Here is a 26,979-nt window from a genome sequence, read left to right as displayed (position 1 = left end):
TATCTATTCCCGGTTTTGCAACATGACCTGCCCATTGTCATTTTAGTCTCGCCCGCGTCCTAAGATCTACCTTATCAACAAATTGGTCCAGCATCTGATTTAAATGATCACATTGACAAATAGAACGCTTTCTTTAACCACAGATTTTAAAAACATTTCTCTATTAAGTTTGTACATCTCCAATCAGGTTGCGCAACAGAACGGCAGTTGCAATATTTTTTTGTCATTCGCTGGTGTCCGCCGTGAACATATGATGTCGTAAATAACGTTATAATAGCAAAATGTCGAGCCGCCGCTCGATTTTGGCGTCCACACTGGATTCCCTGCCGAATTCCCCCACGGATCCGCTCAGAGAGCTCTTCGAGGCGTGCAAAACTGGCGACATAGTCCGGGTCAAAAAGTTGGTTACACCTCAAACAGTCAACGCCAGGGACACCGCTGGACGAAAATCAACACCTCTACACTTTGCCGCTGGTAAATAAACAAAGGAGTAAATAAATTCATTAATGTCACAAAATTTGTGACCCCAATCACCACAAACATCCCGTGAAACACCCGTTTTTTTCTTTCAAACGTCACTTTTATTTGTTTTCATTTCGCATTAGGAAATGTCATCCGAGACCTTCCTAACTTAGTGAAAGGTAATTTATGTTGTGATTCTTTTGTTTTAAACAATAAACGGATAATTACCTGAAATTTGGCAATAGAATTTTGTCGCAATGTCTTACAATTCTGTATTAAAAATCTGTTTTTTAAATCGTGTCAAATGTCATTTTTATTTACGTTCAAAAGAGAATCTCCTGAATGTTTTTAAAGTGGGCTTACTTTTTATTTATTTGAACTCATGTACAGAAAAGAAATAAGTACATTTGCGGGCTTATTGCTAAAAGCAATATCTTCCGACCAACCAAAAACAGACTAGTGATATTGGTCAAAGCGTTTGATACCATATATAGCTGTTTGCAATCAGAGGGTAGATAGTGCTTGAACATTTAAAACAACATAAATTACAAATTGATGATAATAAGGAAGGCAAAGGAAGAAGGGAGTTTAGGGAGGGAGGTAGAGGGAGGAGGTTTGATGGACAGTTAGGATTCTAATGATTGATAGTAATGTCTCGGACGTTTTTTAAAAGATTTTGTAAAGACATTTAATTGCAAAAAAAAATTAAAAAAATATATCTGTAATTTTGTGATGGGAATCAGTCGTGTGATCCTAATATTTTAACTAACTAACTAACTAACTAACCATCACGCCGCTTCGCCGCAGGGGTAGGCAGAGAGAATAGAGCGCCACACCACTCTGTCCTTGCAAACATTCTTCGCCTCTTCCACGTTCATGCATCTCCTCATACACACCCGCCGATTGTTACGACTCCTAACCTGACCACTTTCAAGTATTTGGCATACCTGATCGTGCCATGTTTTTCTCGGTCTTCCTCTGCTTCTTTTCCCGCTAACATTCGCCTCATAAATTTGTTTTACCGTTCTTTCCTCACTCATTCGTTCTACATGTCCAAACCATCTCAACACAAATATTTTAACGCTGTAAATCCGTTCAAAAGCAATGTGTAAAGTGATCACTTCACCCAGCCAATTCCACGTCGTTACTCCTAGTTGTAGATAATCCACAGTTCGCTCACTCCTTTCAACAATGTCATATATCAAAAATCGTCAATTTTCAGTTGTGCGTGTTTTCGGAATGCCCAGCAAAAGCGGCATATTTTTAACTTAATATTTACCCGCTACAGGGCAGAAAGTGTTGTTTTTGCATTTTGAAGAAAAGGTATTATTTAATTATTTTTTAAATATACTAAATATTTTTCAAATTGAGAAAAAACTTTCAGGTTTTACCTTGACGTTGTTGAAAGGAGTGAGCAACATGTGTTGGCAAAAAGCATAATTTTAAGTTGACTATAAACTGGTTTATCTCAAAACTACTGTTTTTAACTTGCGGCTATTTGCCTTTGCACATTAGTACAGTGAAACCTCTATCTTAATTATTGTAACTGCAGACAGTTGGTAGAATTCCATATTGAATTGTTGGGTAATATATCCAAAATAAAACACGGTTTATTGGATTGAATTCTACATTTATTTATGTATACGTTAATACTTGACGCGTTTCCTCTTCTTAGGACATTATCAAACAGAGTGTTTACCCAACAAACCTCTATCTATCGTTCCTTGAATAATCATTTTCCCGGATGTGTCGTTTATTTCTTCTACCCCGAATTCACTTCATACAAAAATAGATCACATCCATCGTTTCTCTATCGCCATTTACTGCATTCATCGTTTGAATCACGCTGCATATTTTATATATTTTGACTATTTTTTCATACATTTTTCTTAGAAGTTCAATAAGTGGCTTGATATTTATTTTTAATACATTGTATTATATAGTTAAACTTTAAATACATTCTTCTGAAATTTTTTTTTGATATATCACGTTGTTGAAAGGAGTGAACGATTTGTGAACAGGTATTTGGACACACTCAAAATGTTGCGCAAAGAAGGATCTAGTTCTTAATGGCTTCATTGTTATTCAGTTCACATGGCAGACATTGTCTGATGAATATAAATATATTTAAATGAATTATTTATCTAGGAATCTATGCCATATATCGCTCTCGCCTTTCAACAACGTCATACATCAAAAAACTTGATTTTTCTGTAGATCGTTTTTAAAGTTGTAAAATAAATATAAGTGATTTTTTCACTGTCATATTTATTCAATATCACCCTGGACTGGTGCCTGAAGCGGAGGGCTGATCACCTTTCCTTCATGTGTAAACGATCAAGATAACACTGTGTTTATATGACGCAGTGCCCTATGCACCATTGGGGTGCGGATAAGGGTTTTATTATTATTATTATTAAAATATAATGAAATGTTTTAAAAATAAATATCAAGCCGCTTATTGAACTTTTTACTGTGCGACAGATCTTTTTATGTAAAAATAAAACAGTTTCTGCTCAATAAAAAGCTTGTTTTCATCTCACCAATAGATGTCTCTGGTGAAGTTCTAGTGATTCAAGAACAATGTTTCAAAATTGGTTCATGTATATGGAACATCCAAGAATTTGAGTAGTGTGGTTGTCAACAATGGGTAGAATTGGCGAATTTTACACGTATGTAAAGTGATGACTCAAACCAGCCTATGACGGTCGTCAGCCCCGTAAATGCCCAGACTTCCATTATCTTTTTCATCTTCGATGAGATGTCAGAAAACAATATGCAAAATGTGCCTCATCGGTGAACAAAATTTTGTGAAATTCACAGTAAATGTGAAATAAAATTGTACCCTGATTTTCCTGTGAATTACTGTGAATACATAAACCACCACCAAGTTTCTAGAAGGGCCCCGGTGAAGGCAGTAGAAGGTATTATTAGCTAGTAGCTAAAAATAATACTTTCACTACTGACTGCCATACTCAAAATTTACCATTTCACAACACTTTTACATCTGGCCAGTAAATACACTCCCAACTTATCATCCACACTTTCATAACTGACTTGACACACTCCCAACTGACTTGCCAAGCTCCCAACTGACTTGCCACACTCCCATCTGACTCGAGTGTGTCCCCCCTGCAGGGTACGGGCGCCGCGAGGTGGTGGAGTTCCTGCTGGGCTCGGGCGCCTCCATCGGCGCGCGCGACGACGGGGGCCTGCACCCGCTGCACAACGCCTGCTCCTTCGGGCACGCGGACGTGGTGCGCCTGCTGCTGGCCGCCGGCGCGCCCGCCTCCGCGCGCGACAACTGGAGCTACACGCCGCTGCACGAGGCGGCCGCCAAGGGCAAGCTGGACGTGTGCATCGGTGAGTGTGTACCCACTGCCTCATTCTGTGTGATGGACGATATCCTGTGTGCATCCGTGAGTAGTCGTTAGCGCATGTGCGGATGGTCGTCTGGGCATCTGTAGATGGCATGAGTGAATGGGCAAGCTGGGCGTGTGCATCAGTGAGTGTATACCTACTGTGCGTGCATATATGAGTGGTCATCTAGGCATGTGCGGGTGGTCATCTGGGCATGTGCGGGTGGTCATCTGGGCATGAGTGTAGGGTCATCTGGGCATGAGTGGATGGTATGAGTGAATGGGCAAGCTGGACGTGTGCATCGGTGCATATATCTACCTCACTGTCCCTAACATTTTGGATTATGAGTGGATGGTTCTTTGCAGATGTGTGAGTGGTGTATTAGCATATGTATGCATATGGCCATTTATTCATGTGCGGATGATCATTCGGGCATTAGTGAAGGGTCATTTGGGCATGAGTGAATGGTTATTTAGACATGATTTTATGGTAATTTGCGAATGTGTGAATGGTTATGGTCATTATTGCATGTGTGAATGGTCCTTTGGGCATGAGTGAATGGTCATTTAAGCATGTGTTTATGGTCATTTGCGTATTTGTGAATGGCCAGTTGCGCACGAGTGAATGGACGCGTGGCCTGTTGTTGCACGCCCCAATACCTCATGGTCACTAATGATGATTTGCCTGCGCTTCCTTCCAGTGCTGCTGCAGCACGGCGCCGACGCCAACATACGCAACACCGAGGGCAAGACGGCCCTGGACATCGCGGACCCCGTCACCCGGCCCGTGCTGACAGGTGAGGTGCACAGACCACCCGTCTAGCTGTATAGACAAGCCCTAGTTTCCATCCATACTGACAGTGCGATCTTGCAGGCGAGTACCGCAAGGAGGAGGTGCTGGAGGCGGCGCGCGCCGGGTGCGAGGAGCGCCTGGGGGCGCTGCTGACCCCGCTAGCTGTCAACTGCCACGCGGCCGACGGGCGGCGCTCCACGCCGCTGCACCTGGCCGCCGGCTACAACCGCCTGCGCGCCGTGCGCCTGCTGCTGCAGCGCGGCGCCGACGTGCACGCCAAGGACAAGGGGTCAGTGCTCACCTCCTCTCAGGTCGCTCGGCGTCCCTCCTTAGGACTTTTTTTTATCTCCAACGGTGTACGACATTAAAAACCTGTCCCCCGCATTCTGAGATCTGATGCAGAAGCATCTAGGCCTTCTGACTGACCTTCTCTTGCAAAGACGTTTTTTTTGCCAAGGACAAGGGGTCAGTGCTCACCTCCTCACTCGTTAGTGGCTCAGGTCGCTTGGCGTCCCTCCTTAGGACTTTTTTTTTTTTATCTCCAACAGTGTGTGACTTTAAAAACCTGTCCCCCGCATTCTCAGATCTGATGCAGAAGCATCTACGCTTTCTGACTGACCTTCTCTTCCAAAGACATTTTTTTTCATTTAATGATAATGATTTTTTTTAATTTTAATTTATTTTTAATTTAATTTTAATTTACTTTGTTTTAAAAAAATATAATAAGTGTAAAAGGAACTCCTTCTCTAAACACAAGTATCTACTTTATTAGAGAAATGTTATTATTATTTTTAATTTTTTTTTTAAAAGAGAAATATTTGTGTTTTTATGATTAACACAAATATTTCAATTTCATACTGTTTCTGGTGAGCCTAAGCAGCTCATTATTAGAAATAGGTATCAAATTGTGGTAGAGTGGGTTCCAACCGAGAAACTCTGACTCAAGAGTCCGCGACCCTAACCACGGCACCACAACCCGACAAATATATATTTGATATGTATTGTATATTCAAACCTTATCTGCACCCCAATGGTGCATAGGGCACTGCATCATATAAACGCAGTGCTATCTTGATCGTTAACACACGAAGGAAAGGTGATCAGCCCTCCGCTTCCGGTACCAGTCCAAGGTAATATTGAATAAATATAAGAGTGAAAAATATAAATGAATTATCTTGAAAATTTAGAAATCCAAAAAAACCTGAATTCTAATAATAATTTATTAAATAATATATTGTTTCAAAATTCTTCACCTTTGCTTTCCATTTTTCCTTTGTTTTCAAACTCCGCCCCTTGACTAACCCCCTCCCCCTTACTTTCCCCTCTCCTTATTTATAGAACAATTTTATATTTTATATTTGAGTTACTATACAGACCTGAATGATGGAAGTTTAACTTCTGAAACATGTAGTCTATAATAAAACTCAAGTGGTAAAAAACGAAGTGTTTTCTTTAATCATTGTAAGAGGGAAAAAATCACTTATATTTATTTGACCCCCCCTGGGAATCGAACCCGGGACCTCCAGGACGGTAATCGAGCGTGCTGACCATTACACTATGAAGGCGGATTGTATATTTACCAAGTATTTTGTATTATTTAAATATGTATTTTGAAATAAAAAATAAATTAAGAGTTGCGTAATCGAAACAATGCAGTGCCTTACATCTTCATAGGTTATCTATTATCCCTTACGATGCAGTGCTTCAAGAGGTGATCACCTCACCTGCCCAGCGACTTGCCCCACTCACTCCGACGATCGTTCCCACTGACCTGTTCTGTCTGGCGTTACAGGGGCCTCGTGCCGCTGCACAACGCCTGCTCGTACGGCCACCTGGAGGTCACGGAGCTGCTCATCAAGCACGGCGCCAACGTCAACGCCAACGACCTCTGGGCATTTACTCCTCTACATGAAGCGGCCAGCAAATCCCGCGTCGAGGTAAGTCAAGTCGTAATTAGTTGAACCATGCTCGCTTCCTATGTGGAGCATATATCGCTCACTCCTTTCAACAACGTCACATATCAAAACTCGTCAGTGTTCAGTTGTGCATGTTTTCGGAATGCCCAGAAAATGTACTATATCCCAGCAGAAGCGGCATATTTTTAACTTAATATTTACCCGCTACAGAGCATAAAATTGTTGTTTTTGCATTTTGAAGAAAAGGTATTGTTTAATTATTTTTTTAAATAATCTTCAAATGGAGAAAAAACCTTTAGGTTTTACCTAAAAGGATAAAAAAAAATAATAATAATAAATATTGCTGTGAGGATGATGATGTGGAAGTAGCCGAGCCGGCTAGTAACGCTGCTCCGATGTGACTCCTCGCTCTCTCCGCAGGTGTGCTCCCTGCTGCTGGCGGAGGGCGCGGACCCGACGCAGCTCAACTGCCACGGGAAGTCGGCCATCGACGTGGCGCCCACCCGGGACCTGCAGGACCGCCTGTCCAGTACGTTCCCTTCCCTCCTCTCTCTGTACTCATCTTACCGACTGCCATACGCCGAGAAGCCGTTAATCTGGCACAGACGCACTCGGATACAGACGCACTCGGACACAGACGCACTCGGACACAGATGCACTCGGACACAGATGCACTTGGACACAGACGCACTCGGACACAGACGCACTCGGACATAGACACACTCGGACACAGACGCACTCGGACACAGACGCACTCGGACACAAACACACTCAATCACAGACGCACTCGGACACAGACGCACTCGGACATAGACGCACTCGGACTCAGACGCACTTGGACACAGACGCACTTGGACACAAACACACTCAATCACAGACGCACTCGGACACAGACACACTCAGACACAGACACACACAGAGACACACACACGTACATAAACACACGCACAGACACACTCAGACACAAGACAGACGCAGACACACTCAGACACAAGACAGACGCACACGCACAGACAGATGCACACGTATACACACACACACACACACACACAAGACACTCGCACACAGGCACACGCACGAAGGAGTCATTTATATAAAAAAATATATATATATTTCAACATAGTTGAAGAAGAATATGGAAATGAAGGTCATGAAGGACTCTGCTAATAAAAAAAATACCTTAATAAATGCAACCACAGATGTTGCCGAAGAAGTAGCATGTGGCGCAGACTGTGTGCCATATGCACTTTAAGCACTATTCAATGCGGCACAGACTGTGTGCCATACGCACCATAAGCACTATTCAATGTGGCACACACTGTGTGCCATGTGCACTATAAGCACTATTCAATGCGGCACATAATGTATGCCATATGCAATAAAAGAACTGTCCAATGTAGCACAGACTGTGTGCCATATGCTATAAGCACTATTTAATGCGGCACAGACTGTGTGCAATATGCACTACAAGCACTATTCAACCAGGAACACACTGCCAAATGCGCTATGGTATCTCTATAAGCTAGCACAAACTGTGTATGAATGAACAAACCCGCGCCTAGTACTATCCGACCCGGCACAGACTGTGTGCCAACACCGTCTGTGCTGACACAGACCGTGTGCCGAGCGCAGATGATGAACCTATCTGTGATTTCTTCCAGTGGAGTACAGAGGGCACTGCCTGCTGGAGGCGTGCCGGGCAGCCGATGTTGCCAGAGTAAAGAAACTGCTCTCGGGACACTCCTGCGGCATGCTGCTGACGCCGGCGCCCCCGCAGGTAATTATTTTGATATTTTTATATTTGATGTCTCAACAGAGACGAGGAATCATTTCTATATATACATATTTTCTTCTTCCTGGCTCCATCCCAACTTATCGTCTTTGTAGGCTGTCGGGGTCAGCTCTCCTCACCCTCAGGCTGTAGGTCCTTCTGTCATATACAGCGTCACCTAGGCCATGCCTTGGGATCATGTTATCTCTCTGCAGCATCCATGAATTCTTTGGCCTTCCCCTAGATGCCTTTCTATGGCGATTGCCTGGTTCACAATATGATCAGGTTCTCTGCGCCCTATGTGCCCATACCACCTCCAATTGCCTTTCCCCTACCTTACTATTGATGCCTGTTACAGCCAGGCTTCCACGAATGCGTCAACTCTTTATCTTGTCGCCCCCCCCTAGCCTTTCCATACACATATTTTTTTTATAAATCTTCTTTTTTTGCAGTCGTCGGAGGCGCGGCCGGGCTCGCCGGCGGGCGGGGGCCCCTCCCCGCCGCCCTCGCCACCGCCGGCGCCCGCGGGCGGTGCCCCCGCGGCCCCCCCGCCCGTGGTGGCCTTCCGGCACCCGCACTCGGGCGACACGCCGCTGCACTGCGCCGCCGCCAGCCAGCACCCCAAGAGGAAGCAGGTCGGTCCTCGACTGGTCTTGATCATCATAGTTTGAGAAGCAATTGGTCTTAGTCATCATATTTTGAGAAGCGACTGGTCTTAGTCATCATAGTTTGAGAAGCAAGTGGTCTTAGTCATCATAGTTTGAGAAGCAATTGGTCTTAGTCATCATAGTTTGAGAAGCAACTGGTCTTAGTCATCATAGTTTGAGAAGCAATTGGTCTTAGTCATCATAGTTTGAGAAGCAAGTAGTATTAGTCATCTTATTTTGACAACCAATCAGTCTTAATCATTCTAGTTTGAGAAGTAACTAGTCTTAGACGCTATAAAGATATATATATGGATTTTAATATTCAAGAAAGATGTATTAACTTGGTGAATGGTCTCTGTCAGGTGATGGAGATCCTGATCCGGAAGGGCGGGAGGCTGAACGAGAAGAACAACGAGCTGCTCACGCCCCTACACATCGCCGCGGACCACTCCCACCTGGACGTGATGGACCTCCTCCTGCGAAACGGTAACCCTTCATCATCCCAAATCATACCCAAAGCATCCTCAACATACACCCAAAGTATAGTTTTGTATATTAAAATTAACTTTGTGGTAAGACATGTTACAATGATTAAAGAAAACACTTCGTTTTTTACCACTTGAGTTTTATTATAGACTACATGTTTCAGAAGTTAAACTTCCATCATTCAGGTCTGTATAGTAACTCAAATATAAAATATAAAATTGTTCTATAAATAAGGAGAGGGGAAAGTTAGGGGGAGGGGGTTGGTCAAGGGGCAGAGTTTGAAAACAAAGGAAAAATGGAAAGCAAAGGTGAAGAATTTTGAAACAATATATTATTTAATAAACTATTATTAGAATTTAGGTTAAATTCTAATAATAGTTTATTAAATAATTAATTTGGCCTTTATATGGAACAAGGTGTAATAGTTTTAATTTATGAGAGTGAAATGAGTGATTAGTATCTATTATGTGATTTGCAAATTCTGAAAAATAATTACTAGCAAAACGTTAAACATAACATTGTTTAACTTCTGAAACATGTAGTCTATAATAAAAGTCAAGTGGTAAAAAACAAGTGTTTTCTTTAATCTTTGTAATGTAATATTTATTTTTTAAATTGGTTAAATACCTCACAAAGTAAGCAGTGAATTACAAGGTGAGTGTTCCTTAACCTTTTAAACGCGTTAACTTTGTTCCTAAGAGACGCTCGTGCGCGGCTGTATTTCGCCGTTTTTTAAATTATTACTTTTATCATGTATTTAGTTATGAAACGATTTATTTTCCTAAACAAAAACGTTCAATGGGATTCATTGTGCCTTTTTGGTACTCTATATAACACATGTGTTACATTATTCTTGAAATATATCGTAATATAAACAAATTAGATCGTAACATAAATAAATCAAAGCACGCATCGTGTGTCACTCTTACCCACTGGCGATGCGTAGCGTCGAGAGTGAGACAGATATAGGGCATGATTATGGCGCGGACTAATTACCGACCGCAAGAAAAATCTGGGATCTGTTGTTTTATTTATCCTTGTGATATTACAAATTATTAGTCAGATATTTCAACAGATGTCATAAGGCCGAGGATTGACGTATTATTTTATCCAAAGTTCCACACCATGAAAAAATCCCTCCAAGTTGAACTGAGGTTGGAAACTTGGAGCAAAGTGAAAACACAAACGCTTATGTCAGCCGCGTATGGGGCATGTCTTGTAAAAACACAAACGGTTATGCGAGCCGCGTGGATCCAGTTAATATATGCCTAGTGATGGGGACTGACCGTAGCCATTTGTTACGTTACGATGTGAGAATTCGTATAGTCAGCACAGCGAGCCAAGCGCTCCGTCCGTAGTCGGAGCCCCCGGCGAAATGCTCGGTCAGTCCCTACCATTAAGCATCTTAATATACTCCCGAAGCATCCTTGATAGGTATTCTCAATATCAAGTGTCCTCATTATCTGGCCAGCTAAAGGAACCTCTGTTTGCGCAGGCGCCAAGGTGAACATCCTAGACGGCCTGGGGCAGACGGCGCTGCACCGCTGCGGGCGGCGCGACGCCGCCGCAGCGTGCCGACTGCTGCTGGCGCACCGAGCCGACCCCGCCGCCGCCGGGCAGGCCGGCGACGGCTCCTCTGTGCTCCTGCAAGGTAACGCGCCTCACGACGCTTCGGAAGGGAGGATCGAGGGTTTGGCCGGGCGGAGATAGTGGTTATGAGAGAGTAGAGTCTAGAGCGGGCATGGGGAACCTTTCTATTTCAAAAGGCCACATTCACTTATCTGATTCAACATGCGGCCGCAGTTAAGAAAACTTTTACGACCCCCCTATAAAGTAAATATTTTAATTATATCACAATATAATAATAAAAATAATCGAATAATAATCCCTTACCGCACCCTAATGGTGCATAGGGCACTGCTTCATATAAACGCAGTGTTATCTCGATCGATTACACACGAAGGAAAGGTGATCAGCCCTCCGCTTCAGGCACCAGTCCAGTGTAATATTGAATAAATATTAGAGGACATTGGAAGAAGAGACACGAGGGGTTGATGCTCTCGGGTGGCATTCTAAGGACATGTCCCAACCATGTCCACCTTCTCCTCTTCAGGACTTCCAGTATGAGAGGCTGTTGAGTTCTTCTCCTCACATCGTCATTCCTGACTAAGTCATACCACTTTATACCCAGTATTCGCCTCAGGCACCTATTTTCAAAACTTGCTAGTTTCTTGCTTAGTGGCACCTCACCAAAGCTCAAAACCTCAGGTTGAGGCCGTAAATTTCACCATTAAAAATTGTTTTTGTTTTGTTTGTTTGGTGACATTGTGCGTGTCCGCAGAGCGGGCGGCGGAGGAGGAGGGCGCCGGGGGCCCCGCGGGCGAGGCGGAGCGCCGGCTGCTAGAGGCGGCGCGCTGCGGCGACGCGGAGGCGGCGCGCGCGCTGCTGCGGGCGCGCCCCGCGCTGGTCAACTGCCGCGACCTGGACGGCCGCCACAGCACGCCGCTGCACTTCGCGGCCGGCTACAACCGCCTGCGGCTCGTCGAGGCGCTGCTGCAGCACGGCGCCGACGTGCACGCCAAGGACAAGGGGTCAGTACCCGCTTGGCGTCCCTCCTCAGGGCTTAACTTATATCTTATCCAATAAGATGCGAGACATTCTAGTGTCTTGGGGTAGTGAAAAACATTGCACGCCAAGGACCCTTAAGGGGTCAGTGTCGCTAGTCTTAGCTTTAGTGGCTCAGGTCGCTTGGTGTCCCTCCTCGGGACTTATTTTAATTCTTTATTTATATCTTCTTCAATAAGATGCGAGACATTCTGGTGTATTGGAGCCGTAAAGAACATTGCACGCTAAGGACAAAAGGTCAGTGCCTAGGGTCGCTTGCTGTTCCTCCTCAGGACTTATATTACATCTAATACAAACATTAATTTACCTTAATTAAACATCATTATATGTCCGCCTCCGTGGTGTAATGGTTAGCGTGTTTAGCTACTGTGCTTTAGGTCCCGGGTGCGATTCCCAAAAGGGGGTCAAATAAATATTGGTCATTTTTTTCACTCTTATATTTATACAATAAAGCGGAGGGCTGATCACCTTTCCGTCATGTGTTAACGATCAAGATAACACCGCTTTTATAACACACACGCAGTGCCCTATGCACCATCGGGTGCGGACGAGAGTTTGCAGAAGATATCATCTTTGTGTATCTAGTTAGCACTGCGTCTCATCGACGCAGTGCTGTCTAGATCGGAAGAACGAAGACTGTACGTCGTTATGTCCGCAGGGGCCTGGTGCCGCTGCACAACGCCTGCTCGTACGGGCACTACGAGGTCACGGAGCTGCTGGTCCGCGCCGGGGCGTCCGTAAACGTGGCCGACCTGTGGAAGTTCACCCCGCTGCACGAGGCGGCCGCCAAGGGCAAGGCGGACATCGTCAGGCTGCTGCTGAAGGTGATCACTCAAAACTTTTTCACTTTATTTTTTTTTTCCTTTGGGGGTCAAGGGATCTTGCATCCCTTATGTCACTGCGACCATATTAGGTCTATTGTGACTTCCCTCTGTATTACAGCTCACTGCCAAGGCCTACATGAGTCATGTGACTCAAGACCTGTCTTGGTGGTAGGAGCTTCACCTTCTCGGAGTCCAGTAGAGGTCCTCCAAGGATGTGACTTCGTTTGTGAGCGAGTGCGTCACAATTGTAAAGTATGTGGATTGGCGTTTCGCTATCCTCCATACAAAATCTGCATACTGGGGAGTCATGTAGTCCAATTTTTGTCATGTGTTTCCTCAGTCTGCAGTGTCCTGTCAAGGTCCCGGTTAGGATCCTTATTTGTTTTTTTTGCTAAGCTTTAGAGCTTCTGTGGTGAATTTCCGCGAGTACCCTGTGATCAGTTCCTTTGCGTGTTTCATCCCTGAGCTGTTGGACCAGATCTCTTGGCTCTTGTCCATGGCCCAGTTTTTCAGACTAAACTTGATAGTGCTGAGTGTCCGTCCGCATATGAGCTCAGGGCCCATTGGTCCTCGCTGCCCTTGACACCACAATGCCCGGGCACCCAAACCAGCCTTACCGCGTTACTCTCGCCCAGGCGGTTTAGAGCCTCTATGCATTCATGGGTTAGTTTAGATCTTATCGCAACGGAGCCTAGGGCCTTAAGCGCCGCCTGGCTGTCCGAGAGGATGTAGATCTTTTTGTTATACATAGTATGATTGGTATAGGTTCATGTGGGCGCACTCCATGATTGCGCTCATTTCAGCCTGAAAAACAGGGGCGTATTCTCCCAGACAAGTTGATTTTTTCTATCTGGGGTGGACGCCAAAGATTCCAGAGCCTGCCCGACCATCTTTTTAGTAAATCAGCCTTTCCGCGTTTCTCTCGCCCAGGCGGTTTAGAGGCGTTTCGTGATCCTCCATACAAAATCTGCATACCTGCTGGTTACTGATTGGTGTTTTCTCCGTCAGCACGGAGCCGACCCGCTGCGGCGGAACCGCGACGGGCTGACGGCGCTGCAGCTGACGCGCGACGGCGACACGGAGACGGCGGACCTGCTGCGCGGGGACGCGGCGCTGCTGGAGGCCGCCAAGCGGGGCGACCTGCCGCGCCTGCGCCGCCTGCTCACGCCGCACAACATCAACTGCCGCGACGCGCACGGCCGCAACTCCACGCCGCTGCACCTGGCCGGTACGCCCCAAGCCTTAACTCTGTAGCTTTCTCAACGGATAGAAACACTGTTTTGGAGACGTAATTACCCGATGTGGGTAAGTGTCATCCATGTCTCCACTATCTCCTCAGAAGTTGCATTCATATTGATGGTTGAAAGAATAAATAGTTAATCTTACTTGAATGATTCACGCTTTTCTTTTTACAAAGATTATGCTAACAAATCACTTAGATTTACAGATTTTAGTACTAGGTTTATAAAGCCTCTGTAGTGTAATGGTCAGCACGCTCGGCTACCGTTCTGGAGGTCCCGGGTTCGATTCCCAGGGGGGTCAAATAAATATAAGTGATTTTTTCACTGTAATATTTATTCAATATTACCCTGGACTGGTACCTGAAGCAGAGGGCTGATCAACTTTCCTTCGTGTGTAAACGATCAAGATAACACTGTGGTCATATGAAGCAGTGCCCTATGCACCATTGGGGTGCGGATAAGGGTTTTCTTATTTTATTATTATTATAAAGCTTACAAATAACTTAGATTTACAGATTTTAGTACTAGGTTTATATTCACAAAATTTATTTAATGTTACAAATTTTATAAGCGGTGAATGGGCGACTGAAGGTACTGAAGGGACTTGGGACGAGAGAGGAAGTACCTCGCCTCGTCCTTGCTTATAAAGGCGTGGTGACGTCATGCTGTTCACGATTGCACGGCAGTCCATGGTTTGTCATCCAGTTCGTCTATGGTGGTCAGGGCCAGCCGAGGCACCACACTGAGATTAGTGTCAGCTTGGGACTGACCTCCTGGCTCCGGAGGTTGTTCGTTCTTCTTCTCCTACCGACCCTTATCCACACTCAATGGTGCATAGGGCACTGCACCATATAGTAGCAGTGTTATTTCTGTCTGTAACTTACTCCGTGCAAGAGACACTGTGATTAGTGTTAGCCTGGGACTGAAGATCTGGCTCCGGAGGGTGTTCATTCACTCTTCTGCCCCTACGGACCCTTATCCACACTGCATCCGACCTCACGGCAGCCTTGATTCGGCCACTCCATCTCCCACTTTAGACCCCTCAACTTTTCGAGGCGGTCATCATTCCTTCTAGCGATGTGCACAAAATACTGAAGAGCTTGTTCCAAACAGATGGAGGAAAGTCTGCCATCTATCATCTACTTATTTCACACTGTATTTTACAGACTATAAGGCCATGCCTCCGAAATTCACAGTAGGCAGAGCGAATAGAACGCCACACCAATCTGACCCCCCCTGGGAATCGAACTCGGGACCTCCAGAACGGTAGCCGAGCGTGCTGACCATTACATTACGGAGGCAGATCCAAAATAGAGGTGTAGAGTATTGTGGAAGGAGTCCAGCTAGCTGCTCATCATCAGTGTGTCTCTCTCTCTCCTCAGCCGGCTACAACAACCTGGAGGTGGCCGAGTGGCTGGTGGAGCGCGGCGCGGAGGTGGACGCGCGCGACAAGGGCGGCCTGATCCCGCTGCACAACGCCTCCTCCTACGGGCACGCGGACGTGGCCGCGCTTCTCATCCGCTGCGGCACCTCCGTCAACGCCACCGACAAGTGGGGCTTCACGCCGCTGCACGAGGCCGCGCAGAAGGGCCGCACGCAGCTCTGCGCGCTGCTGGTACGTCCCGACTCACCGACTAGAGGCGCTGAACAGGGTCGCGCGATGTCGCCGAATGCAAATTGTTGCTTTTACTACTACTACTACTACTACCATCACCATCACGCCGTTTTACCGCAGGGGTAGGCAGAGAGGATGGAACGCCACACTCTTCTGTCCTGACATACACTCCTCGCCTCATTCACATCCATACATCTAGTCATACATGCCCTCCGATTACGCAGACTTTTGACACCGCCAGATTTTAGGTTCTTACTTTTAACCATCTCCTAACCTAACCTATCCCAACCAACCAACTAAAGACACACTGTAAAATGATACTTATAACACTCACCTAACCTAATATAACTAACTAACGTAACTTAACGAATTAAATAAAGGTGTTAAACAGGGACGCGTAATGTCACTGAATTCAAATTTTCATACAGTAAATTGATACTTTTGACACTCTCCTTATCATTCCCACTCACGTTGTGCAATACCGCTTGATAACTCTACTTCATGACTACCGGTTTCGGAATACCCATTCCAAGTGGTATATTACACAAAGCGAAGGCCGCGCAAAGAAGCCGCACGCAGCTCTGCGCTCTGCCGGTACGTCTTAACTAACTAACTAGAGGTGTTAAACAGGGTCGCGTGATATCTCCATAAATTAACTAACAAACTAACCATCACGCCACTTCCCAGCGGGAAGCTTGATGGAGTTGTGGACTGACTAGAAATACCTGCGTGGTCGATTACCAGCTGTGGATCCTTTGGATACATACATATATTCTTCTTCTTTTCCGTCTTATTCCTCATTGCTGAGGGTTGTGACCCTTGCAGAAGCAATGACTCTTCTCCAGTTATCCCTTGACTGCGCTGCACGTAGCGCTCCGACCACCGAGGTGCCTGCTGCTGCCTTAATTTGATCGGTCCATCGTGTGGGGATCTTCCTCTCCCTCTCTTTCCCTCCAGGCTACCCATCACAACTAGTCATTCCAGGCTATCCTCGTTGCGACGCGCAACACGTCCAAAGATACATATATTATTAATGATATTTGCTCGGCCCCGACACAGTTGGCCCACGGGGCGGACCCCTTCCTGAAGAACCAGGAGGGCCAGACGGCGCTAGACCTGAGCCTCGCGGAGGACGTGCGCTGCCTGCTGAAGGACGCGATGGTGGGCGGCGCCGCGCCGCCGCCCGCCGTGGCCGCGATGCCGCCGCCCGCGGCCGCCGCGCCGCAGGAGACAGTCACCATGCCGAGCGGCTCTACCATCACACTCTCGCTGCCGGTGAGACACCCCCCTCCACTATACTCCCACCCTCCCCCACTCCCCTACTTACTATAGACCCACCCGCAAAGCAATCTGTCAACACATTGTTGTCAGGCGCTATACCGATGTAGTGCCAAAATTCAAACATAAGAAAATCATTTTTAATTGAAGTTTTACTTAGTAAATACCACTATTTCTTAAAATCTACTGTGACACGTGTTTCCATACATTCCGCATCATTTTCAAACACCGTATGTGAAAATGATGCGGAATGCATGGAAACACGTGTCACAGTAGATTTTAAGAAACAGTGGTATTTACTAAGAAAAACTTTAATTGAAAATGGATAGATTCTACCAAATGTGACTGCCGAATCAATTGATTAAATTAAGAAAATCACTTTGTACATATCGCTTACTCCTTTCAAGAACGTCATAAATCAAAATACTTGATTTTTCAGGAGAACGTTTTTAAAGTTTAAAAATATAATACAATGTATTAAAAAAATATATCAAGCCACTTATTGAACTTTTTACTGTGCAACAGATCTTTTTTAGGTAAAACCTGAAGGTAAAAGGTTTTTTTCTCTATTTGAAAAATGTTTAGTATATTTAAAAAAATATTTAAACAATACCATTTCTTCAAAATGCAAAAACAACACTTTCTGCCCTGTAGCGGGTAAATATTAAGTTAAAAATATGCCTCTTTTGCTGGGATATAGTACATTTTCTGGGCATTCCGAAAACAAGCACAACTGAAAATTTACGATTTTTGATTTATGACGTTCTTGAAAGGAGTGAGCGATATATGAATGGCGTGTTTTCTTTACATACAATTAAAACTAACCTCAAATTGGGTTTAAAAACAATGATTTAAAACGATATCTTTTGACGTTTGTCCGCAGCTGTCTTCTCACGGGGGCTCCGGGTCCGTGTGCTACTCGCTCGGCCCCCGCTCCGAGTGCGGCCAGGCTGCTGGCGCGGCCTCCGCAGGCGAGGCGGACGGGCTCCGGGCCTTCCTGCAGGGGTAAGTCCAGACATCTACCTTCGCCTTTCCATGTTCTTTTTATATTGTTTCACATTTTCAATAAATTTCGCAACTTAGTTTTAAAATTTCTTAGCAAGAGCAGATCTGTCAGGAAGCCTAGATGCTTCTGTATCAGGTCTGGGCATGCGGTGGGACAGCTTTCAACCAATGTTCTTCAAGGAAAAAATGCGGGAATTTCCAAAGCGGCCGGCTGAACTGAAGTCGCGTCTTGTGTTTGTTTCTTTCCATCAAAGAAATCGGTGAAGGCATCAAAATTTCCTTTCCTTTCCCATGTTCGCTCCCTGGGTGGAGCGTATGGCCAACACGAGACGTCTCCAAGTCACTCTGTCACGCGCCATCTCCTTGGCTTCCTCCCAGGTCAGTCCGGCGTCTCCAAGTTCCGCCGAGTATAGTCGGTGAATGGGCGCCGGAATCCTTGGGGTTGGAAGAAGAGACATGAGGGGTTAATGCTCTCAGGTGGCATTCTAAGGACATGTCCCAATCGTGTCCATCTTCTCCTCTTCAGGACGTCCAGTATGAAGAGCTGTTGGGTTCTTCTCACCTATTTTCAAAACTTTTCACTTTCTTTCTCTGAGATTTGGTGAGGTGCCATATAGGGACATCTCATCAAAGATGAGGTACAATATGGAAGTCTGGGCATTTACGGGGCTGACGACCATTGTAGGCTGCTTTAAGTGGTCACTTTACACACGCGTAACATTCACCAATTCTACCCATTATTGACAATCACACTACTCAAATTCTTGGAAATTCCATATATATATGTACCAATTTTGAAACATTAATTCTTGAATCACTAGAATCTAGTGAAGTTCTAGTGATTCAAGAATTAATGTTTCAAAATTGTTTCATACATATAGAACTTCCAAGAATTTGAGTAGTGTGGTTGTCAATAATGGGTAGAATTGGTGAATGTTACACGTGTGTAAAGTGATCACTTGAACCAGCCTATGACGGTCGCCAGCCCCGTGAATGCCCAGACTTCCATATTCTCCTTCATCTTTGATGAGATGTCAAAAAATAATATGAATTTTTCACTCTAAAATTATATGATTATTCTTGAATCACTAGAACTTTACTAGAGACATCTATCATTTTCTTTACTAGAAACTTCTACCATATTCTCCTTGATGAGACACCTTTAGTACCGTTTTTTGTGTGTTTTAAAATGCTTTATGTGTTTCTCTGTGCAGGTTGGGGCTAGGGCTGCTGGAGGAGCTGCTGGAGCGCGAGCAGATCACGCTGGACATCCTGTCGGAGATGAGCCACGAGGACCTGAAGCAGGTGGGCGTGGCGGCCTACGGGCACCGCCACCGCATCATGAGGGCCCTGCAGCAGCGCCAGGCCGCGCCAGGTAACACACACCGTCACACCCATCCGGCCCTGCAAACATACATGCCCGCTCATTGTTCCCACTCCTGACCTGACTCACCGTAGCAATAGTATTCATTATATCAATACTCCTACTAAGTTTATGTAACTAACTAACTAACCATCACGCCGCTTCTCCGCAGGGGTAGGCAGAGAGAATAGAGCGCCACACCACTCTGTCCTTGCAAACATTCTTCGCTTCTTCCACGTTCATGCATCTCCTCATACATACCCGCCGATTGTTACGACTCCTAACCTGACCACTTTCAAGTATTTGGCATACCTGATCGTGCCATGTTTTTCTCGGTCTTCCTCTGCTTCTTTTCCCGCTAACATTCGCCTCATAAATTTGTTTTACCGTTCTTTCCTCACTCATTCGTTCCACATGTCCGAACCATCCCAACACACCTTTCTTAATTTGATGGATAATGCTTATCTCAGCTTTGCATTCCTTCCTTATCTCACTATTCGCACATCTATCATACATCGTTTTGTCGCACATTCTTCTGAGAGATCGCATTTCGACTAAGTTTATGTATTGATTTTTAAATCAAACACAGATTTTTTTAGTCTTCTTCTTCTTCTTTCCATGTTCGCTCCCTAGGTGGAGCATATGGCCAACACGAGACGTCTCCAAGTCACTCTGTCACGCGCCATCTCCTTGGTTTCCTCCCAGGTCAGTCCGGCGTCTCCAAGTTCCGCCGAGTATAGTCGGTGAATGGGCGCCGAAACCCTCGGGGTTAGAAGAAGAGAGACGAGGGGTTGATGCTCTCAGGTGGCATTCTAAGGACACGTCCCAAACATGTCCACCTTCTCCTCTTCAGGACTGAGTTGTACTTTATTGTTAAAAAACATAAAAATTAATATTGTGATAATTGTTTCGCCTAGTTATGGCATTTTCAAACGAATATCCTACTAAGTGTTTTCTTCGTATGCCTCTGCTTCTATGTAAATAGAAGCAGTAATAACCATTCCATCATCAGGTCAAATTTAGTATACATTGTATGAATGATGAGGTTGTATTACCATACTTCAATGTTGACAATCGTTTAATACATAAAATATTGTACATATGTGATCAATCTCGTGACGTTTTATGATTGAGTTCACAATACCCATCTACGGTTGGATTAATCTCAATTCAATTAAATTTTATTCAACAAAAAAGATTTATATATACATATCAAACAATATTCAAGGTGTATATATTAAAAGTAAGCAAAAAGACTCTTGTTAAAGATGTAGAAGAATCCCTTATGGGAATACCCCCTCAGGCACATGGAACAGGTATTGTTCAGCATATCTTCCTACAGGCATAACCATCGGCAGGTTGCTCCTGTATATAGGAATGGGAAACTATCTATGCCCACGCTGTCCTTAGCTAACTATCGGGAACATACAGACCGATGCTCCGGATAGTTTCAGGATTATCCATCATACCGCGCAACAATGGATAGAAATGCCTCATCCAATACACATTCCTTCTAGTCTCTAGACTGCTGTAGCCGAGCATACCCTGGAGGAACTGGTAGCTCTTCCTACAGGCATAACCATCGGCAGGTTGCTCCTGTATATAGGAATGGGAAACTATCTATGCCGACGCTGTCCTTAGCTAACTATCGGGAACATACAGACCGATGCTCCGGATAGTTTCAGGATTATCCATCATACCGCGCAACAATGGATAGAAATGCCTCATCAAATACACATTTCTTCTAGTCTCTAGACTGTTGTAGCCGAGCATACCCTGGAAGAACTGGTAGCTCTTCCTACAGGCATAACCATCGGCAGGTTGCTCCTGTATATAGGAATGGGAAACAATCCATGCCGACGCTGTCTTAGCTAACTATCGGGAACATACAGACCGATGCTCCGGATAGTTTCAGGATTATCCATCGTACCGCGCAACAATGGATAGAAATGCCTCATCAAATACACATTCCTTCTAGCCTAATAACTGAGACCCAGATTTGTGAACAGGTATTTGGACGCACTCACAGTGTTGTGATTGATTTATTATTTGGTCCCCAGACTGGTACGCGGGCACCATGGTTGCGGAGCTGAGCCGCGAGGATCCGGAGTTCGTGGCCGTGGAGGCGGAGATGCAGGCCTCCGTGAGGAACCACCGGGACTCGGGGCACGCCGGGGGGCTCTTCTCGCACTATAACGTCATCCGGGTGAGCTGCCATCCGGCCCGACAAGTCCTCAAAATATCCTTTGGGTTACCAGGACTTGCGAAACACCGCAATTTGAACATTAACATTATTTTTTGACATCTCATCAAAGATGAAGAAGAATATGGAAGTCTGGGCATTTACATACTAATATAAGAGTTTCTGCTCAATAAAAAGCTTCTTTTCATCTCACCAATAGATGTCTCTAGTGAAGTTCTTTATTGTTAATTCTTGGGACTGTCAAACCTTCGTTGTGGGTAAATGGTGTATCATGGTTGTGTACTAGAAGATTTCTATATTTTTGTCTAGCTGATGTAAAGGATATTATGAAACCTTGCCAAATATATACACCGTGTGGCGTTTGAGCTGCCGCTTACTCAGAAAACACACAGTTTCAATATTCAGGGTTGTCTTGGGACTATCGAACCTTCGTTGTGGGTAAATCGTGTATCATGGTTGTGTACTAGAAGATTTCCGCAAGTACCCCGTGATCAGTTGCTCTGGGCTCATAGCTCTCTCCCGGTTCCAGATCCAGAAGGTGCAGAACCGGCGGCTGTGGGAGCGCTACCGGCACCGGCGGCGCGAGATCGCGGAGGAGGCGCCCGCGGCGGGCCCCGGAGAGCCGGGCGCGGGGGCGGGGGCGCCGGGCCAGCGAGACCTGGCCGCCGCGCACGAGCGCATGCTCTTCCACGGCTCGCCCTTCATCAACGCCATCGTGCAGAAGGGCTTTGACGAGCGACACGCCTACCTCGGTATTTAATTATTCCTACATATTTTTTTAATATTTCGCTCACTCCTTTCAAGAACGTCATAAATCAAAAAACTTGATTTTTCATGAGAACGTTTTTAAAGTTTAAAAATATAATACAATCTATTAAAAAAATTAATATCAAGCCGCTTATTGACTTTTTACTGTGCAACTGATCTTTTTAGGCAAAACCTGAAGGTTTTTTCTCCATTTGAAAAATTAGTAGTATATTTAAAAAAATAATTAAACAATACCTTTGCTTCAAAATGCAAACACAACACTTTCTGCCCTGTAGCGGGTAAATATTAAGTTAAAAATATGCCGCTTTTGCTGGGATATAGTACCTTTTCTGGGCATTCCGAAAACATGCACAACTGAAAATTGACGATTTTTGATTTATGACGTTCTTGAAAGAAGTGAGCGATTTTTTAGTTGCCTAAGAAAATTCTGCTTGCCCATTACAGTACAAGGATTTATGACATATCCACACACTACTCAAATTCTTGGAACTTCTATATATATTTATCGAACTCGAAACAGAGTGTTTGACTTCACTAGAGACATCTATTGGTGAGATAAAAAGACTAGCTAGTTTTATTTAGTTATCATTTGTCCGCCTTTGTATTGTAGTGGTCAGCATGCTCGGCTACCATTTTGGAGGTCTATTACCCTGGACTGGTACCTGAAGCGAAGGGCTGATCAGTGTTAGCAATCAAGATAACACTGCCTTGATATGATGCAGTGCCCTATGCATCGGGTGCAGATAGGAGTTTGAAGAAGAAGAAGAAGGTACCTGAAGTGGAAGGCTGATCACCTTTCCTTCATGCGTTAGCGATCAAGATGACGCTGCGTTTATATGATTTAGTGCCCTGTCTTTCATCAGGTGCAGATAATGGTTTGAAGAAGAAGAAGAAGGTACCTGAAGCGGAGGGCTGATCACCTTTCCTTCATGTTTTAACGTTCAAAATAACACTGCCTTTATATGATGCAGTACCCTATGCACCATCGGGTGCAGATAAGGGTAATGTATGAGGAGATGTATAAATGTGGAAGAGAATGAAGATTGTTGGAGGCGTGCAAAGACAGAGTGGTGTTTATTCTCTTTGCCTCATTGGTCCCAATTATTGATCCTGTGTATTTGATTCTCAGGCGGGATGTTTGGGGCGGGCATCTACTTCGCGGAGCACTCCTCCAAGAGCAACCAGTACGTGTACGGGATAGGCGGCGGCACCGGATGCCCCGCCCACAAGGACCGCAGCTGCTACACCTGCCACAGGTGAGCCCGCCCAGACGAAATTCTCCCTTCATCATAGGGGTGTTGTAATTCTCAAATCATCATCGGGGTGTCAAAATTCTCGTATCATGATAGGGGTGTCGGAATCATCTCATCATCACAGGGGTGTCGAAATTCTCCTGTCATCATTGTGGAGTCGAAATTCGAAATTGTCATAGGAGTTTGAGAAATTCTCTTATCAAAATTCTCAAATCATCACAGGGGTGTCAAGATTAATTCTCCAATAGTCATAGGAGTTTGAGAAATTCTCTTATCATGATAGGGGTGCCGAAATTCTCAAATCATCAAAGGGGTGTTGAAATTCTCCCATCATCATAAAGGTGTAGAAATTCTTAAATCATCATACGAGTTTGAGAAATTCTCTTATCATCATAGGGCTGTCGAAATTCTCCCATCATCACAGAGGTGTGAAATTCTCAAATCATCACAGGGGTGTTGAAATTCTCCCATCATCATAAAGGTGTAGAAATTCTTAAATCATCATACGAGTTTGAGAAATTCTCTTATCATCATAGGGCTGTCGAAATTCTCCCATCATCACAGAGGTGTGAAATTCTCAAATCATCACAGGGGTGTTGAAATTCTCCCATCATCATAAAGGTGTAGAAATTCTTAAATCATCATACGAGTTTGAGAAATTCTCTTATCATCATAGGGCTGTCGAAATTCTCCCATCATCACAGAGGTGTGAAATTCTCAAATCATCACAGGGGTGTTGAAATTCTCCCATCATCATAAAGGTGTAGAAATTCTTAAATCATCATACGAGTTTGAGAAATTCTCTTATCATCATAGGGCTGTCGAAATTCTCCCATCATCACAGAGGTGTGAAATTCTCAAATCATCACAGGGGTGTTGAAATTCTCCCATCATCATAAAGGTGTAGAAATTCTTAAATCATCATACGAGTTTGAGAAATTCTCTTATCATCATAGGGCTGTCGAAATTCTCCCATCATCACAGAGGTGTGAAATTCTCAAATCATCACAGGGGTGTTGAAATTCTCCCATCATCATAAAGGTGTAGAAATTCTTAAATCATCATACGAGTTTGAGAAATTCTCTTATCATCATAGGGCTGTCGAAATTCTCCCATCATCACAGAGGTGTGAAATTCTCAAATCATCACAGGGGTGTTGAAATTCTCCCATCATCATAAAGGTGTAGAAATTCTTAAATCATCATACGAGTTTGAGAAATTCTCTTATCATCATAGGGCTGTCGAAATTCTCCCATCATCACAGAGGTGTGAAATTCTCAAATCATCACAGGGGTGTTGAAATTCTCCCATCATCATAAAGGTGTAGAAATTCTTAAATCATCATACGAGTTTGAGAAATTCTCTTATCATCATAGGGCTGTCGAAATTCTCCCATCATCACAGAGGTGTGAAATTCTCAAATCATCACAGGGGTGTTGAAATTCTCCCATCATCATAAAGGTGTAGAAATTCTTAAATCATCATACGAGTTTGAGAAATTCTCTTATCATCATAGGGCTGTCGAAATTCTCCCATCATCACAGAGGTGTGAAATTCTCAAATCATCACAGGGGTGTTGAAATTCTCCCATCATCATAAAGGTGTAGAAATTCTTAAATCATCATACGAGTTTGAGAAATTCTCTTATCATCATAGGGCTGTCGAAATTCTCCCATCATCACAGAGGTGTGAAATTCTCAAATCATCACAGGGGTGTCGAAATTCTCCAATCATCACAGGGGTGTCGAAATTCTCCACACCTCATAACGCCTCTGAGATCTTCACCGGCTGAAGTATCCCGAACAAATTAATTTTATATCAACAAAAAGAAATATGGCCAATTTATATCTCAACATAGATGAAGAAGAATATGGCAGTCTGGGTATTTTAATGATCACTTTATATACGATCGTCTTTGTGTGTTGCAGACAGCTGCTGCTGTGCCGGGTGTGCCTCGGCCGCTCCTTCGTGCTCCTGAGCGCGATGAAGATGGCGCACGCGCCCCCCGGGCACCACTCGGTGGCCGGCCGGCCCTCGCAGGGCGGCCTCTCCTTCCCGGAGTACGTGGTCTATCGGGGGGAACAGGTAAGACTGCTGACTGCTGGCAGTGGGAAGCATTCACTGGAGGCATCAACTGACTAGATTTTTATTTTAAAAAATCTGAGTGTGTCCAAATCTTAACTTACGAATAACCATCACGCTGCTTCTATTCAGAGAGATTTATTCCCTCTATTTTAGAGGCTGGTATCGCAAGCTATTGCTCAGACAAGCCTTTATTCAAGAGGCTTGTCTCACAAGCTTTTACTCAAGCAAGCCTGTATTTTATCGGCTTTATATCTTTTATTCAGACAAGCCTCTATTTAAGAGGCTTGTCTGAGATCAGGGCTTTCTCATGGACATGTGTCCAGAATGCTGAATACACTGCCTTCTGCTATTAGGTATTATTCTACTAGAATTCACCGTTGACCAAACTACTTACTGAGTGATGTGTTTGAGTAAGCCTCTTCTTCTAAGTATTTCAATAAAAATAAGTATATTTTTACAATTTTCTTACCCCAGGCCTACCCGGAGTACCTGCTCACCTACCAGATAGTCCGCCCGGAAGAGGGCACCGACCAGCCCGCTTGAGACCGGCTTCCGCCCCCGCCGGCGCCTCCCCCGACCGCCCCGCAGCCCCGGAGCGCCCCGGCCACGCCTGGCGGCGCCCCGAGGGCGCAGCACCCCCCCGCCCTGCCCAAGTCGGCCCCCAGCACGCCCGCACCCGTCGCGCATTGCCTCTTCACCCCGCTGCAGTTTGCGTCGAGCGTGTTCCTTGTACCGCCGAGAATAACGCATCGGCCGCACTCGGCGCCCTTGCAAAATCAACCGAATCCCCCGATTTTAAAGCCTATACCGATTGTACCGAAGGCGGCGAATCGTTTGTCTAATTCTCGGTCTCTTCCTAACACGCCGACGACATCTATTAAACCGTCTATTATTTCGCTCTTTGCGCCGCAGAAAACAGACACGAATCGGAACAATCTAGCGGTATCGCGGTACGTGATGATGGCGCACCCGAAACGCCCCAACCACAGGTCCGATCCTGCTTCCGCTCGAGAGATATCACACTCGAAATGTCCTAACCGCAGGTCCGATCCTGTCTCTACTCAAGAGCTATCGCACCCGAAACGCCACAACACCCGATCCGACACTGTTTCCACTGGAATCGCCCATTCGAGATCGTTCACGCAGGGCTCTCCTCGCCCTCCGGCCGTGCCGCAGTCGCGCTCCATGCAGCTGCGCGCGATCTCCGTCGTGTCGCACACACTGCCCTCGCAGTCCTTCTGCGTCAGTCCGCACCTGGTTCCGGACAGCTCCCTCTCCGCCAGAG

The 26,979-nt window shown here is 45.1% G+C and overlaps 1 protein-coding gene across 1 annotated transcript; it reads left to right on the top strand.

The window, feature by feature from the left end:
* Positions 1-171: 171 nt before the first annotated feature.
* On the top strand, positions 172-26,379 carry Tnks (tankyrase). Its single transcript, XM_088272956.1, has 22 exons — positions 172-474; positions 3,601-3,825; positions 4,523-4,618; positions 4,696-4,903; positions 6,407-6,551; positions 6,951-7,059; positions 8,192-8,307; positions 8,754-8,936; positions 9,311-9,434; positions 10,930-11,085; positions 11,776-12,025; positions 12,718-12,883; positions 13,892-14,111; positions 15,507-15,739; positions 16,799-17,014; positions 17,901-18,022; positions 19,237-19,397; positions 21,446-21,591; positions 22,118-22,340; positions 23,486-23,612; positions 25,538-25,694; positions 26,169-26,379. The coding sequence occupies exons 1-22, from the start codon at positions 282-284 to the stop codon at positions 26,235-26,237; spliced, it is 3,645 nt and encodes a 1,214-aa protein (XP_088129082.1). The 5' UTR covers positions 172-281; the 3' UTR covers positions 26,238-26,379.
* The last annotated feature ends 600 nt before the right edge of the window (positions 26,380-26,979 follow it).

This window comes from Brachycentrus maculatus, unplaced genomic scaffold (assembly GCF_059751285.1).
Source record: "Brachycentrus maculatus isolate JH-2025_06_01 unplaced genomic scaffold, ASM5975128v1 h1tg000534l, whole genome shotgun sequence".
Taxonomy (NCBI): domain Eukaryota; kingdom Metazoa; phylum Arthropoda; class Insecta; order Trichoptera; family Brachycentridae; genus Brachycentrus; species Brachycentrus maculatus.
This window is presented reverse-complemented; position numbering and strand designations above follow the sequence as displayed.